Source organism: Artibeus jamaicensis, unplaced genomic scaffold (assembly GCF_021234435.1).
Source record: "Artibeus jamaicensis isolate MK-2021 breed Jamaican fruit bat unplaced genomic scaffold, CSHL_Jam_final contig_525, whole genome shotgun sequence".
In the NCBI taxonomy this organism is placed as follows: Eukaryota; Metazoa; Chordata; class Mammalia; order Chiroptera; family Phyllostomidae; genus Artibeus; species Artibeus jamaicensis.
Window position 1 is genome coordinate 4962192 of NW_026521874.1, and position 14259 is coordinate 4976450.

The 14259-nt window shown below is 52.2% G+C and overlaps 2 protein-coding genes across 12 annotated transcripts in view; one reads left to right on the plus strand and one right to left on the minus strand.

Annotated features, from left to right (window-relative positions):
* SH2B3 (SH2B adaptor protein 3) overlaps positions 1 to 4038 on the plus strand; it is a 30639-nt gene extending 26601 nt beyond the window's left edge. For 2 of the 6 annotated variants that reach the window (XM_037133459.2, XM_037133454.2), the window contains exons 3-8: positions 2431 to 2532; positions 2615 to 2706; positions 2792 to 2883; positions 2983 to 3200; positions 3292 to 3463; positions 3632 to 4038. In XM_037133459.2, coding sequence (XP_036989354.2) covers positions 2431 to 2532; positions 2615 to 2706; positions 2792 to 2883; positions 2983 to 3200; positions 3292 to 3463; positions 3632 to 3927 — 972 coding nt within the window. In that variant the 3' untranslated portion in view covers positions 3928 to 4038. The remainder of the gene's footprint in view (positions 1 to 2430; positions 2533 to 2614; positions 2707 to 2791; positions 2884 to 2982; positions 3201 to 3291; positions 3464 to 3631) is intronic. The other 4 variants (XM_037133458.2, XM_037133456.2, XM_037133455.2 and 1 more) reach the window with 4 other exon arrangements.
* Positions 4039 to 5754: 1716 nt separating this feature from the next.
* Positions 5755 to 14259, minus strand: part of ATXN2 (ataxin 2) — a 100864-nt gene continuing 92359 nt past the window's right edge. For 5 of the 6 annotated variants that reach the window (XM_053669824.1, XM_037133448.2, XM_053669822.1 and 2 more), the window contains 4 exons: positions 12124 to 12269; positions 11282 to 11509; positions 8913 to 9081; positions 7980 to 8094 (listed from right to left, as the gene is read on the minus strand). In XM_053669824.1, the coding sequence (XP_053525799.1) occupies positions 8066 to 8094; positions 8913 to 9081; positions 11282 to 11509; positions 12124 to 12269 (572 nt within the window). In that variant the 3' untranslated portion in view covers positions 7980 to 8065. Of the gene's footprint in view, positions 8095 to 8912; positions 9082 to 11281; positions 11510 to 12123; positions 12270 to 14259 lie in introns of all 6 variants that reach the window. The other variant, XM_053669823.1, reaches the window with a different exon arrangement.

Sequence of the window (14259 nt, forward strand, 5' to 3'; positions counted from 1 at the left end):
CAGTGGCCGTGGGGGGCCAGACGTGCTCCCCGGGAGTGGACGCTGCAGGACGTGGTGGGTGACTCAGCTGCACGTACCACAAGCACCTCCAGTGGTTGGGGTGTTTTGATTACCTAAGCAGTGTGACTCTGAGGGGGGGTCCCCAAAGCAGCTGCTTGCAGGCAGGGCTTGCTCTGCAAGGCAGGTGAACTAGGGCACATGAGGAGGGGAGCCTGGCACCCCAGTGTTCCTGAGGCTGCTCGGTTTGGGTTCACTTCTCTCCATCACGGTTCTTGGTCAGCACATCTCTCAACTGGGAAGGCACCCCACTGGAAGGCACCCCACACAGGCCGGTGCTCGGAGTCCTGCTCCAGCCCGACCGCAGGTGCGGCCATCCTATCTTCGTGCCCCTCCCACTTGCCCGTCAGATCTGGGGCAGCATGGAGTCAGGCCCAGAGCCACTGTGAGGGTCGGAAGACCCCGTGTCAGGCTCACCCCGCAGGCAGACGGGAGCCAGGAGTCAGACATCATCTGTGCAGCCGGGGCCCTGAGGGTGCAGAGGGGAACCCTGTCCTTACCGCTGCCCGCTAGGTCAGCAGTTCCTCAGCTGCTGGGGGCGGAGCTGGCACGGAGGGCTCCACATTCAGAGTGAAACCAGTGGCTTTGCTGCTTAATCTCCGCACTCACTAGGGCTGGGCCCGCGGCCAGGCCTGGAGCAGAACTGAAAGGGAGACTAGGCCTGTTCCCCTCTTGGCCTGGCCTACTTCCTCTCCGTGATCCTGAGGCCTGGAGCCAGCAGGGAGGGCGGGGGCCAGGCAGGGCCAACTGCAGAAGCAGGAGAAGGAAGGAAACAGCCCTTTGTACCTCACCTATTTTGCAGACAGGAAACGGGGGCTCTGAGGAACCGGCTGGCTATGGAAGCTGCCGGGGCACAGAGGCCCCGCTCCCCAAGTGTGCTGCTGTGCCCCCCACATCTGACTCCCAGGCTGAGGTGTCGGGGTACAGGGGACATGGGAGAGAAACAGGAAAGGTGAAAAGGCTGAGGCTGACTAGGTGTACAACCCCTCATTTCCTCATTCACACCATTAGTGCAACGACGCTGCAAACCCTGGCAAAGGCTAGTGTTTCCTTGAGGGCTGCTGCTGTCTGCAGACCGCTGTGTCCAACGGGGCAGGACTGGGACCTCCCAGGAGCCCTGGGGGGGGGGGCGCTGAAGGCAGGCAGAGGTGCCCGGCTCCTGCATGTCCACAGCACAGTTACACACATCTCTGAGAGATCAGTTCTTCCACCACCTTTTGGAAAAGGCAGCTCCTGGCCAAGATGTGCCCTTCTGGGCAGAGGAGGTAGAAGTTGGCTCCTCCAAAGTCTGACTTTTGTTTCTACTTCCCCACCCTGTGCTGACTCTTTAGGGGCCACGGTATTCCCCAGGAGTGCCTGCTACCTCCTGGCCCTTGGAAAAACAGCTTCTGGAGACAGGGGAGCTCAGCTGGGCCTCCTCTGTCCCCAGCGCATCTCTGGCTCTTTCCAACATTCTTACCTTCTTCTGGCCTCTGCTGGAAGTAGCCACCATTGCTGGCCAAGGGTTTGGGAACTGCTTCACACATACTCTGAAGCTTGTGTGTGCTGGATGTCAGAGCAGACTCCTGGGCCCGAGGCTGTGACTGGGGCCAGCCATGCCGGGCTTGTCCCTTTGGGCACGCTGATGGACCTGAAGGCCTGAGGCTAACTAAGCTACCCCTCCTGAGACTTGTCCTGAGACCTGAAGTCAGGACAGATTAGTGAGTTTTGGGAATTGGATGTTCTGACATTCAAAACCTGCTCTTCCCTTCCCAGAGTCAAGTGGCTTCACCCCCAAGATCTGCGTTTCTTCCAAAAGCTGTAATGACAGCATCTGCCTCCTGGATGCTGTTAGGCCAGAAGAAACCTGTACTAGTGGGAAGCTAAAGGCATGACACAGACTTGGGGGTCCTGGCAGCGCCACTCTGCACCAAAGAGAAATGTGACTTGGGTTAGAGACCCTCATGTCATATGCCCTCTCTGGGCTTGTGACAGGGGTCAGGCAGTCCACATGACATGGCTGCATGAGGACCTCTCTGCTCCAATGGGGGAGCGAAGAGCTGTCAGCAGGCAAACACACTGTCAGTGCTGGACTGTCCACATGTCCAGGTGGAGGGCAGTCAGCCCTCAGTCACACAGGTCTTTGGGGACCTCAGTGTGTGTGTGTGTGTGTCTGCATGTGCACATGCGCTCCAGAGGCTAGAAGGACCCTCTATGGGCTCCTGAAAGCCAGAATGCAAGAGTTTCCTCCAGACCTGGGGTGCCCGCTTAGCAGCACCCTGCGCACGCACTCAGCAGAAAACTCACAGAGGCTTGGGCGGGGGGGGGGGGGGGGGGGGGGTTGGGCAAAGGGCCACCAGGGCCAAGCCTTGAGTCTCTGCCTTGGTCACCCAGAGTTCAAAGCCCAAGCTACAAGCAGCCTGCTCCAGTGTCCAGGAGGTCCGGCGATGCACACGCCTGGAGATGCCCGACAACCTCTACACCTTCGTGCTGAAGGTGAGTGACACAGCTTTCCACACCCCGGGGCAACACCCTACCCCCCCAAAAAGGATCCCATACAGCCCTTCCTTCCCACCAGGTGAAGGACCGGACAGACATCATCTTTGAGGTGGGAGATGAGCAGCAGCTGAATTCATGGATGGCTGAGCTCCGGGAGTGTACAGGCCAAGGGTGAGGTGCCTCCAACTCTGCTCCTGGCACCGTTTCCCCTCCAACCCTGAGCTGCCCAGAGCCTTAACCCCAGCCTCTTCTCCAGCAGGCTGGAGAGCGTGGACCCGCACATTCCCTCAGCTCCCGAGCCCGGCACGTCCAGCTCATCAAGGGGCAGCACAGAGTCCCTGAACCAAGGTCAGTGGGTCTGGGCCCTGGTGCTGAGTATGTGTGAACCCAGCCTCATCCCAGGGTATAAGGTACCCACAAGGGGTCACCATTCCCCATCTTCTCTAGCAGGGGCTTCTCCTGGGGGGTTGCTGGACCCAGCCTGCCAGAAAACAGATCACTTCCTGTCCTGCTACCCCTGGTTCCATGGCCCCATCTCCCGAGTGAAGGCAGCTCAGCTGGTTCAGCTGCAGGGCCCTGACGCTCACGGAGTGTTCCTGGTACGGCAGAGTGAGACGCGGCGCGGGGAGTATGTGCTCACATTCAACTTCCAGGGCATAGCCAAGGTACGGGGCCAGACAAGTGGGGCTGTACCCCCACCCCAAGTTCAAGGTCCTGAGGGGCCACTGCCTGAGCCACCCCCTGCTCCCCCCACAGCACCTACGCCTGTCGCTGACTGAGCGGGGCCAGTGCCGAGTGCAGCACCTGCACTTCCCCTCGGTCATGGACATGCTCCACCACTTCCAGCGCTCACCCATCCCACTCGAGTGTGGAGCTGCCTGCGATGTCCGGCTGTCCAGCTACGTGGTCGTCGTCTCCCAGCCGCCAGGTGTGAGCCCGGTGCCCCCTGGTCAAGGGGGGTGGCCGGCCCAGGGACCCACAGAGGGTGGGGGCCCGCTGCAGACCCAGGGACTCGGAGACCTCGTTCTGTGTCCTCCCAGCACATCCCTGCCCTGGGAGCACTGACGGTCTGGTCTCTTTGTCACTTGGTCCCCAGGTTCCTCCAACACTGTCCTGTTCCCTTTCTCCCTCTCTCGCTGGGACTCAGAGCTGGGCCTCCCCCACCTCAGCTCCACCGGCTGTCCACGCGGGCCTGGCCCGGAGGGCCTCCCAGGCCGGTCCTCTCCCCCAGAGCAGATCTTCCACCTGGTGCCTTCACCTGAAGAGCTGGCCCACAGCCTGCGGCACCTGGAGCCGGAGCCCACCAGCCACGCCCGGGACTCAGACTATGACAGGGACTCCTCCTCCCGGAGCCACCTGCGGGCCATCGACAACCAGTACACACCTCTCTGACAGGCCCCACGGACGCGCTGGGGGAGCAAGCACAGTGAGCAGAGACAGGACTTGTGAATGTAACTGCCTTTCCTTCCTTTCAGAGAGAGTTAAGGAACCCTGTTACCTGTTCTTCCAGTCTGGACGTGACCCTTCCATTAGGCCTGTTGAAGGGCCTCTCTACGTTTCAGCCTGGCTTTCTCCTTATTGTTTACAGATGTAGTTCTTGTCCGCAGATGCCACTGGCTCCCGACCTGGGTCCCTGGGACCAGTCCCCATTACTCTTAGAGGAGGGGCGGGTGAGGGCCTGGCAGCGGAAACTTGTTCTCTTTTTCACTGACACTGTCATAGCTGATGACAGACTTTCCACTCGAGGGGAGGGGGGTCATCAGGAAGCCCAAAACACTAACCAGCCCTGGATTCTCCCGTGGTTTTCCCGTTGTAGCTTCACTGCACACGCGGTGCCCACCACAGGTGACCACACCTATCCTGCTTCGACACTCAGCCTTACGATTAAGTTCAACAATGATGTTAAACATTTTACCTCATAAATTTTTCAAAGGATTCAGGTTTGAAAACTAAACCAAGCATTGCTTATTTCGCTGCACTGTTCGAACTAACACCCAGGTTTCTGCAGTCGGAGACAGCTATGCAAACCCCACCTGACCAGTGCCCGGCCGAGCCAGCCGCTTGTCTACTGCATCCTCAGGACAGTCACCTGATTCCGAGCAGCCACTGTCCGTCCTAATGTACAGAAGTGAAGCGAGTCACCCTTTCAGGGGAATTCAGGCAGTTACTGAAATAGGGTGGCAAGTTATTGTTCCAGCCTGGTGCCTTATGAGTAAAAAACTGGATTCTGCTTCAAAGCAGCTTTAGGGTAGGAGTTAAAACTGAGGGGTGAGGGAGTGACAAGCACGAAGGCTCCTGGGCCTGTCTCGTAAACCCTTTACCAGCAGGGCCAGCCCAGAGCTCCCCAGCTAATGGCTTATTAAGTTATCTCGCTGAAGGTTTCCGGAGCCAAGATGGAAGCTAGGACTCCGAGCCACAGCGCTGCAGGGCCTCCTGTGACGGCCAGCACTCTGTCCCCGCTCCGCACCAGGAGGAACTTGGGCGCACATGTCCCCAGGGACCCTGGGGTACAGCCTCCTTCCTCCCAGACAAAGCTCTGTGATGGGGTGAGGGGGGACCCAGTGACAGAACGTGAAGTCAGCTGCTTCCAGGGCCAGCAGAGCCCTTCTACCGCCAGGTTCACTGAAGGGGCCTCTCGGAACTTGAGCCTAGGGAGTTCAGCATAGTTCTAATGTGTATCGATACACCCATCAGTCAGTCACAGGCTGAAGGTAAACCTTGGCCTAAAACTGCTGCCTGCTTTATCTGGGGTGAGGGTTTGGTCCGCTCCCTCCAGCTGCATTCTGTACTCTAAGAGGCCAGACTTTTGCTTCTAGAATTTAATTTTCTGTTTTTTCACTGGGGGGCAAGTATCCACCTCTTTACTTTTACTTTTACAACCAACATTCCTGGGTGTTTTCACAGGCTGTAAAGCAGATCCAACCCTGATCCAGATTTTTGGTCCATTTCTAAGGACAAATTTTCTACCCGACAAGCAGGTTTCTCTAAGTAATTAATGCTAAGCAAAGGGTAAACCAGATAACAGGCACTATTTTGAATTTCTCTTTTAAGAGAGAAAGCTCATCACAGAAAGTCAATGCTGACAAGTCACTGGTGCAGAAAAGGGGTCAAACCCTACCCACCACATCTGCGCTACGACATCTTCAAGCCGGGGCACTCACTTCTTAGTAACCATGCCACACAGAGTCCTCAGGCAGTGCCGAGAGGCACACAGACACAGTAGACGAGCAGCACTGACCCCTGGCTCCAAAGTCCAAGCTCAGACTGACAGAACTAGAAGTCACCCACCTGCAGGCTGCTTCCATGTGAAGTATTCACAAAAAGCATTTTTCCCTAAACATCCGAGTTGCCAGGACGACTCAAGTACATTCTGACAGAAAGCCCTGTCCTGACCTGGGAAGAAGTAACACCGAGCCCATGCCTCTCCCTGATGCTAGAGCAGGTCAGGGTGCACGAGAGGGAGCAGTGGGCCCCTTGGCTGGACGCCCTCACAGTGACCCTGCAGGTAGCAGCCAGCCCCCCAGCACGATAGCACATGCCGCCCTCCTTCCAGTCCTGACGTGACCACCGCTGGCAGCAAGAGGCCAAGGCTGCAGCCTCCGCTGAGAGCCCACGCTTGGTGCCAAAGGGACAGTGCACCGCGGTCCCGTCGGGTACCCCTGGTCACAGACGCCAAGGGGGGCCTGGCTGCCCTAGCACCACCACTCCCTTAGTCTGACTCTAACGGACTTTTACAAACTAACAGTCACCAGCACCAAAGAATTAAGTCAACTAACCTGCCTTGAATTTTAGACCAGCAATCCATATGGCTGTATCTGGTATAAATCTTCTGCCTTTGATCATTTCTGGACTGGGTAGGAAAAAGGAATAGCAATCGTTAAAATCTTAGACCAGAGAACACTATTTTTATATAACAGTTTCTTAACCTAAAGTCAAGGCCTTGAACTCTTCCCTTCCCTAAGGGTTGCCCGTGGTTTCTTCATGCTTGTTTTCATTCAGGGCTAAGTCTCTCATCAGAACTTCACATGAGCTCTGGCACCTCCCGCAGGAGCCTGCAGCACCTTACCCACCGCCTCTCCACAGGGACGCATCTGGCTCCAGTGTTTGGTTGGAATAAGAGCACATTGTAACAGCACAGAAAATGGGTTCATCTTGTACCATTATAGGCAGAAGGTCTTTGGCAAATTTTTACATATTGTTTTATGTACTGTATAAGTAACTTATTCTTGAATAATGCAAATTTTGCTATAGTGTACAAATTGCTAAATATGAATTAAAAAAAGTTTTCAGGATCTTGACTTGTTGCCAACAAAATTTAAAGGCTCCATCCATCACAACTCGGTCTCTCTAGAACCTGTGCCCTGCTCAACCACTTGCTGTCTCTCTGTCCTCCTCCCACAAGCTGGGGACATTCACAAATGCTTAGACACCTACAGTCACAAGCTACTCTGTACATCACTGCATCTTTTATGCCCTCTGGGTTTCTTTATCAAAGTTTTTTTCTTTTCTCCCCCCGCACCATCTGGTTTTTTAAAGTGAATTTTTATTTTTCAATTACAGTTGACATATGATATTAGTTTCAGGCAAATCTAAGATCACAGCTTTTTAAAACAGTATCTCCTGCCCCCTACTGGTAAAACAGATGCCTTAATCAGGACAACCGACTTAACACACACATTCATCCGGGTTCCAGAGATTCTAAAAAGGAAGCTTACAGAATCAGCGTCAGGCTGAGCATGTGGATTTCAGTGCTGCCCACCTTCCTCCTGAAGCAGATCTCTATCCACCAGAGAGAGTATCTCAGTCTTGTCTTTTTCTAGAGAAACCTTGAACCAGAACTAAAGGTGAAGAAGAAAAATCATTTGACAACTAACCTTCCACACTCAGCCCTCCTGCCTTGATATTAACTAGCAGCTTATACAAACACACACTAACTGGATATCAGTTTTTAAAACTTTTTTTATTTTTTGATTTTTTTTTAAAGTTTTTATTTTATATTATCTACAAAGTAAAAGTTTTTCCCTTAACTTAAAAGTTGAACCACTGTAGACAGTGATCACTTCATCAAACTTGATTTATAAATAATAATCCATCAGTTTGACGGTAAGAATTTACTGAAACTTTGTCAAGTTTAGTGGAAGGGTGTTCCAAGTCTTGATTTTTTTTTTTTTTTAGCAGTAATCGCAGCAAGAATCACTCTTGTTACTTTTGCTAGCTGATGTATTCATGACTTTTGAGGGTCATTAAAAAATAAATAACTTCCAGTTTCAGCAAGCAGAGCTGGGCACTTGCAGGACTCTGAAACAGCATATGGAAGTGTGGGAGAGCCCCCGAGTTCCTAAATGCCTCTACTCGGTCCAAGTATCTTCCACTGCAAGTGAACTGTTAGCATTCCTATCAGATGTTACAAGAAATCAACATATATTTTTAAAAAACAAAACAAGTGAAATTCTAGTTTTCTGTGCCTCCAGTTGGTAGAAGCAGGAGAAGGGAGGAGGGAGTTGGGCCTTTCGGTTCCTCCAGGGCAGCCTTACAACTGCTGCTGGTGGTGGGCTTGTACTGTAAAAGAGAAAAGTGAGTGTTTAAACAGAAGACTGGCAACACCGCACATCCGCCTAGTGTCTGCAGCACGTGACTGTGGACTATCCTTGTGCTAGCTGAACAAGACTCAGAATTCGGTTCACTCCCCCCCCCATCTGCACCAAAATGGGGAGGGGGTAGGTGGAAACAAACCAGTAAGACATAAAACCACTTCAGATAAAATTCCCAGAAGACTTGTTGCTCATGGGGTAGAAACAGGCCTTAACATACCCCCTCCCCAATGCTAGCCAACACCAGTACTGCTCTCAGAGGAACAGGTCAGACTGAAGCCTCACCATGGCAGCCATCAGTATTACAGCACCACCGCGGCCTTCTCTCCCTGTCAGGGCGTAGCTGGAGCTAACACTACTCTCAGAACCGATCCGCACACAGCGCTTTCTCAGCACTAGTTTTCTCCAGAGCTACAATCAGACTGTCCTGGTGGTCGCCCCCCACGTCAGACTTTGGGACTCAGGAAGGAGACGCTGCCCTGTCCAACCTGACATAAACAAGGACGGCCGACTGAGCCCTAGGGACCAGCTCCACAGAATAATGCTGCTGCTGCTGCTGCTGCTGCTGCTCAAGCCAAACCCTGTACCATCAGAACACACACAGACTCGGCTCCAGAAGCGTCAGGCCCTGGCACTGGCTGATTGTCACAGTCCCTACTGTGCACACTGACGGGTCTCGCTAGTTCTCAAATGCAGGGTTTGAAGCGCTGGCCCTGCCTGCCATTTGACCTGTGCGAGCAGAAATGCTTTGGGGTGCCCGGCGGCCCCTGCACACACACGCCTCACCTGAAGGGTGCGTCATATAGGGGAAATGCGCTGTTGTCGAGACTGGAATGGGCTGTAGTGCACTTTGAGCGAGGGCGGCCTGGGGACCGCCGGGTGGCTGTGTCGTCATTAGCATCATTGGCGCATGGGCAGTTGGATGAGAAGGAACCATTCCTGACTGTACATGAGCCTGAAACAGAGAGCTCTTTTACGCATACAGGCAACATCTCCAGCTTAAACAACATGTCAACTGTGTTCCTTTCACGGGGCTGGGGCTCTCAGGAAAAGGCAACAGTGGCCCTTGGGGCCGTTTCTCGGGGGACACTCCCTAGTAGAGCATAATTGACCTACAGACATGCTTTGCCCTTTAGCAGATCAACCCTGCAAGGCTGAGCGAGCAAGCGCCTGGAGAGCCTGGGGGGAACCAGGCTGCAGTGTCCTAGCCTTCAGCGCTCCTGATCACTGGATGCTACTTGTGAGGCATGGTCTTCACCAAGGTCAGGCCTCCGACCCAAGGGCCACGCGTTCAACTACAGAGACAAGATGTAATCATGCTTCAGAGTCTGGCTTCCGTGTGGGGCCTGAAGAAGTTTTACATAGGACAGAAAGCAGATCATTACCTTATGAGCAAGGACTGTCGAATTCTGTTCTATGGATGCTCTCCTTGTTTGCCCCCTCAACGCCCACCCCTCCACTTCTCGCCTGCTCACCAGCACACCTCAGTGAAGAATGAGTCAGGGCAATGAGAGAAGAGACTGGGCCCCCTCTACTCTGCTGAAAGATATGCTGATGCAGCAGCAGGAGGAGGAAGATGCAATGAATGGCTCCAGTGAGACAGGGAGGAGCAGTAAGACAGAACCCAGGCCAGCCCAATGTCCCTGTACCATGCGACAGTGAGTTCAACCTGGTCTCACTGTCAAGTCCAGAAGGTTCCTGTCAACCCAAACAGACAGACCTCAGTTTTGCAGGGACGTGGCAAGGCCAGGAAGAGCCATTCCCGTGCCTCCCGTGCCATGCACAATTCCACACCACGGTAAGCCTCGAGTGAAACGCTGTTTTTCATCATCTTACATATTCAAGTGGGCCCATGGCAAACCTGGGCTTTCCTGTGTTAATCCATTTTGCTCTTTCAGCCCAAGAACACAAAAGTGAGGTTTTTAGGAGTCCCAACCTACATGTAAATCCACATACCGACTCAGCCACCAGCCACTGCTAGACATCTACAGGCCCCAGCTCTCACAGAGCTCCTGATTCAGCCGAACGGGGCCGGCCCACACCTGACCAACGAGCACCCCTCCCGCCATCGAAAGCAGTCGGCCCCCGCAGTGCGCCACACTAAGCAACTCCCCAGAGCTGTGAAACTCTGACAAGGTCATCTGAGAGCGCCAACCGAGTCGCACCTCCAGCCCCTACCACGCCAGAGCCTCGGTGGCACGCTGTGTCACATGACATGGAGTTCAGCAAGGCAGTCTAGCTCAGGCCCACCTACATGCTGTTGTGAGAGCGGCAAAGAGGGACACTGAATACACAGCAGATTCACCCTTCACACTTCCGGGGCGGACCTCACGGACAGCGCTAGAGCCCGGCTTCGGTGTGGCTCCAACTCCTCATTAAGATAATCCAACTTGGCCCTGGATTGCACTGGACTTGTGTCAGCTGCTGATGCAGACAGCAGCCACTGCGATGGCCACCACACCTCTCCCCCATTAGAAGCTGACACGGGGTGAGCTCCGGAGTGCACCCAGGGCTGCTCAGTAGAAAAAGGAAGACCGGGTGCTTGCGGCTTCTAGTTATGCTGCCCCAATGTACAAGGCCAAGCCTTTCCAAGAAGTACAACACGGAGTCAAAGCAGATGCGTGGGTGACCGGAGAAAACAAGAGGAAAGGCTCCTCTGGGACTCATGTGACTAACACGCGGGCTGGCAGGCCCAGGGCAGTCAGAGGGTTAGAAACTTGTTCTGGTCCACCCTCCCTGCCACGCTTTCTGCGTGTGTGCATGTGTGAGCGCATGAGAGATTATATATATGTATGTCTACATACATACATACATACATATATATATATATATATCTCAATGAAGCTATTTAAACACAGCGAAAGCAGACACAGGAAGGAAAGGAGGACTGGGTTGCATTCCAAAGTCAAAGATATTGATACACTCTCAGCTGGGAAACGTTAAAGGAACTGCCCATTCAGCAACTTCACTGATCCCATTACAAAACCACACGAACATCCATGTAGGGCCAGATGACATGTATTTGAGCGGGAAAAAAGAGACAGGCAAACCACACACAGGGTTTCCTAGCTTGGAGAGCATCTGGCTCTGCTGCTTATCTGGTAACCTTCACACTCTGCCTGGTCTTTACAGAAAGTTGCCTAAAGCTGGTTTACCTGAGGTACGTGGGCCATATGGGGTGGGTTGGTGTATGCCGGCTGGACATGAGAAGGATGAATTGTAAAGACGGTCTGTTGTGCTGCTGGGAAACTACTCTGTGGCGACTGCGTATTGGAGGCGGGTGTCATGGAAGGTGGGGTTGGAGCGAGCCCCGCGTGGTAAATGGCTGACTGCTGCTGTGGACCGGCCAGATGGAGAGCCTGTGCGGCCTGGTGCTGATGGTGCTGCAAAGGGACAGGACAGGATGAGGAAGACCGCTCCTTCAACGAAAAGCAGCGAAGGGTCTCACACACACAGCTGAGCTTTGTGCATGGAAAAGCTCCCCCGCCACGGCCCGTCTAAGATGAGGGGCAATGGCCAGCACAGAGGACGTACAGGGTGGTCGGAGCAGGGTGGGACCCACTCAGAGACCTCCTTTCTGGGGTAAAAGCCCCATTCTCAGCCTGGCAGTTATAAACCCTCAACCAAAAGCACGAATAATGCCCCAGGGAACTGACAGATGTCAGAGATCCTTACCTTGGGTAATGATTTAAGAAACTAATAGGAAAAAACACTTATCATATACACATTAGGAATGGAATGGAAAAATAAAGTCCCAAGCAAATTTCTTGTTCCATGGTAAATTAGATTTTTCATTACTGATGTTTCCAGAACTCAATCATCTAATTCTTAACATGTACCTTACTGTGCCTGAAAACCAACCCCGGGGACACAGCCTGCAGAGCTGTGCGACGGCTGTGGGGGGGGGGTTTTGATCGTGTGCTGCCTGGCTGCTGCAGGGCGCTCTCAGCAAGGAGAAGAGGAAGCAGTGCCCAAAGGCCTCTGAGCCTCTCCTTACCTGAACAGGACTGGGTGCAGGGTGACTTCCGCCGTGCTGGCTTTGCTGCTGTCCGGTGGGGGTGGCTGAAGGCTGAGGATGTGGAGTATGTGGGTGCAGGGTAGCATTAGGGTGTGCGTACTGCTGAGCAAGGGAGCCGGTAGAAACTGGAGTGGAAGAAAAAATGCAGGGTGTACAATTGACACCTGATGATCTTAACAGACCCTCTACACCTCAGCTACTGAGTTTCGTGAAGCTCAAGGCCTAACTTACGCTGTTACCACCAATCTCTATACTTGACTCCATTCAAACCATCAATTTCCATAAAAAAATAAGTGATGTTATTTCTTAATATTAGACTAGCATTTATTCACATAACATAACTGTACACTTTACATTAAAATCTAATTGGTCTAACTGGTTTAAATTTACTCAACATAACTAGATTTTCCTGAAAAGGTAAAATAAGCATAAACACTTCAAACAACCCCTCTCTCTCTCTCTCTCACACACACACACACTCTCTCTCTCACACACACACACACACACACACACTTTTGCTCTGTCTCTAGCTCAAGGCCGTCATCTGGCTAACCTCACCATGCTACTGCCCTGGAGCTGGTGCTGTGTCCCGTGGGCACAGACTGTATTGGGGCTGGGGATAAGGGACTGGATCAGGTATGTGGCAAGGTCAAGGTTTTATCTTTAGGGTCAACGACCACAATTTTTCTCAGCTTATCACAGAAGCCACCTCGGCTCTCCCTGTTCCAGGATCTATCACCTTGCTTTATAAAATCTAGTACATAGAATTATCTGAACTATGTAGAAAAGGGAACTCTCTCCAAAAGCATTTCAGCCTTTAGAAAGAATTTTACTAGTAAGAGTAACCTCAAAGGAAACATGAGGAGCCACTTTATGTAACATGTTCATTAAAGATAAGAATGCAAAGCCAATTCTTTGTGAATCTCAGCATGGACCATACCTTGGTAATAAAACAAGGAGATTAGGTATAAATGCATTTATTCATGTCTTCCCAAAGCAGCAATTTCAGAATCAAAAGTATAGAATCAAAAGATGGGTCCACTGTGTCCAGTGACTATCAACAGCACACTGATACAAAACAAACCACGATGGAGCAATGAGCTGAGGTCGGTGTTCCAGCAGCCCACGACTCTCAGCCTTGTCTACAATCACTGCTCAAGTCCTTAAAAAGCTAAGCCCAAATGTATACAGATACAGAGGGAGCTGATGGGGACAAGCAAGTACCACTTTGGGACCAGGCACCCTAACTTCAGCAAGCTAGAGGGCAAGGCTGCTGAGGACTATTATCAGAGTAAGGGGGTGTCACTCAGAGGGTTGAGCACACACAGCAGTTCTGTAATGCCCGGCATTGCGGGGCCAAGGGCCACCAACACTCTAGCCCAACTGCTATCTCCCCAACCTTGTGTATCTTTTAAAAGAGGAAAGGACAAGGTAAAGAGTCAGTGCTAGGATCACCTGTGCATCCACTGCCAAGGCCACAGCGGGTGTCAACGCTCAGATTAGATTAAACAGAGGGCGCACCTGCGTTCCAACCCTGGGACAGCTCCCTGACTTGTGCGAGTTCACACACACTGAGACACAGTCACAGGATGACTGTGGCAACACAGTCACTGAGTGTTTTTTCTTTCCTTTAAGAAAAAGTTTTCATTTAAACATTTTCAGTATAAGTTGGTGTTTTTAAGAAGTGACTATTTTCTGGGAGCTAGGAAAAATAATGCACTAACTGTGCTAGACTCGTTGTGCCCTGAGTCTATGAAAGCAGTCAGAGACTTCAACTTCACTGGCTCATTAAAAGGCCATTCTTCACCATCATGTTCATAAACTTTCTGATCCCCCAAACTGTCTAGGCAATGACTTAAGTCTGAAATATGTGACATAAATATTGAATCTTATTTTTCAAATTTAAGTGACTAAAACAGCCACCCACACATAGCTAGTCAATGGTCAGACAGCACAATTCCACCACCACAGAAAGTTCTACTGGACAGGGTGTCGGTGTCTAGGGTCCTTCCTGCGCCCTCATTTTCAAACCCTTAGTATTAAAATATTTCCTACCTCCAAGCTTCTTAAATGTTTTATTTGTAGCAATACTAAATCTGGGCAAAAGCAATTCTC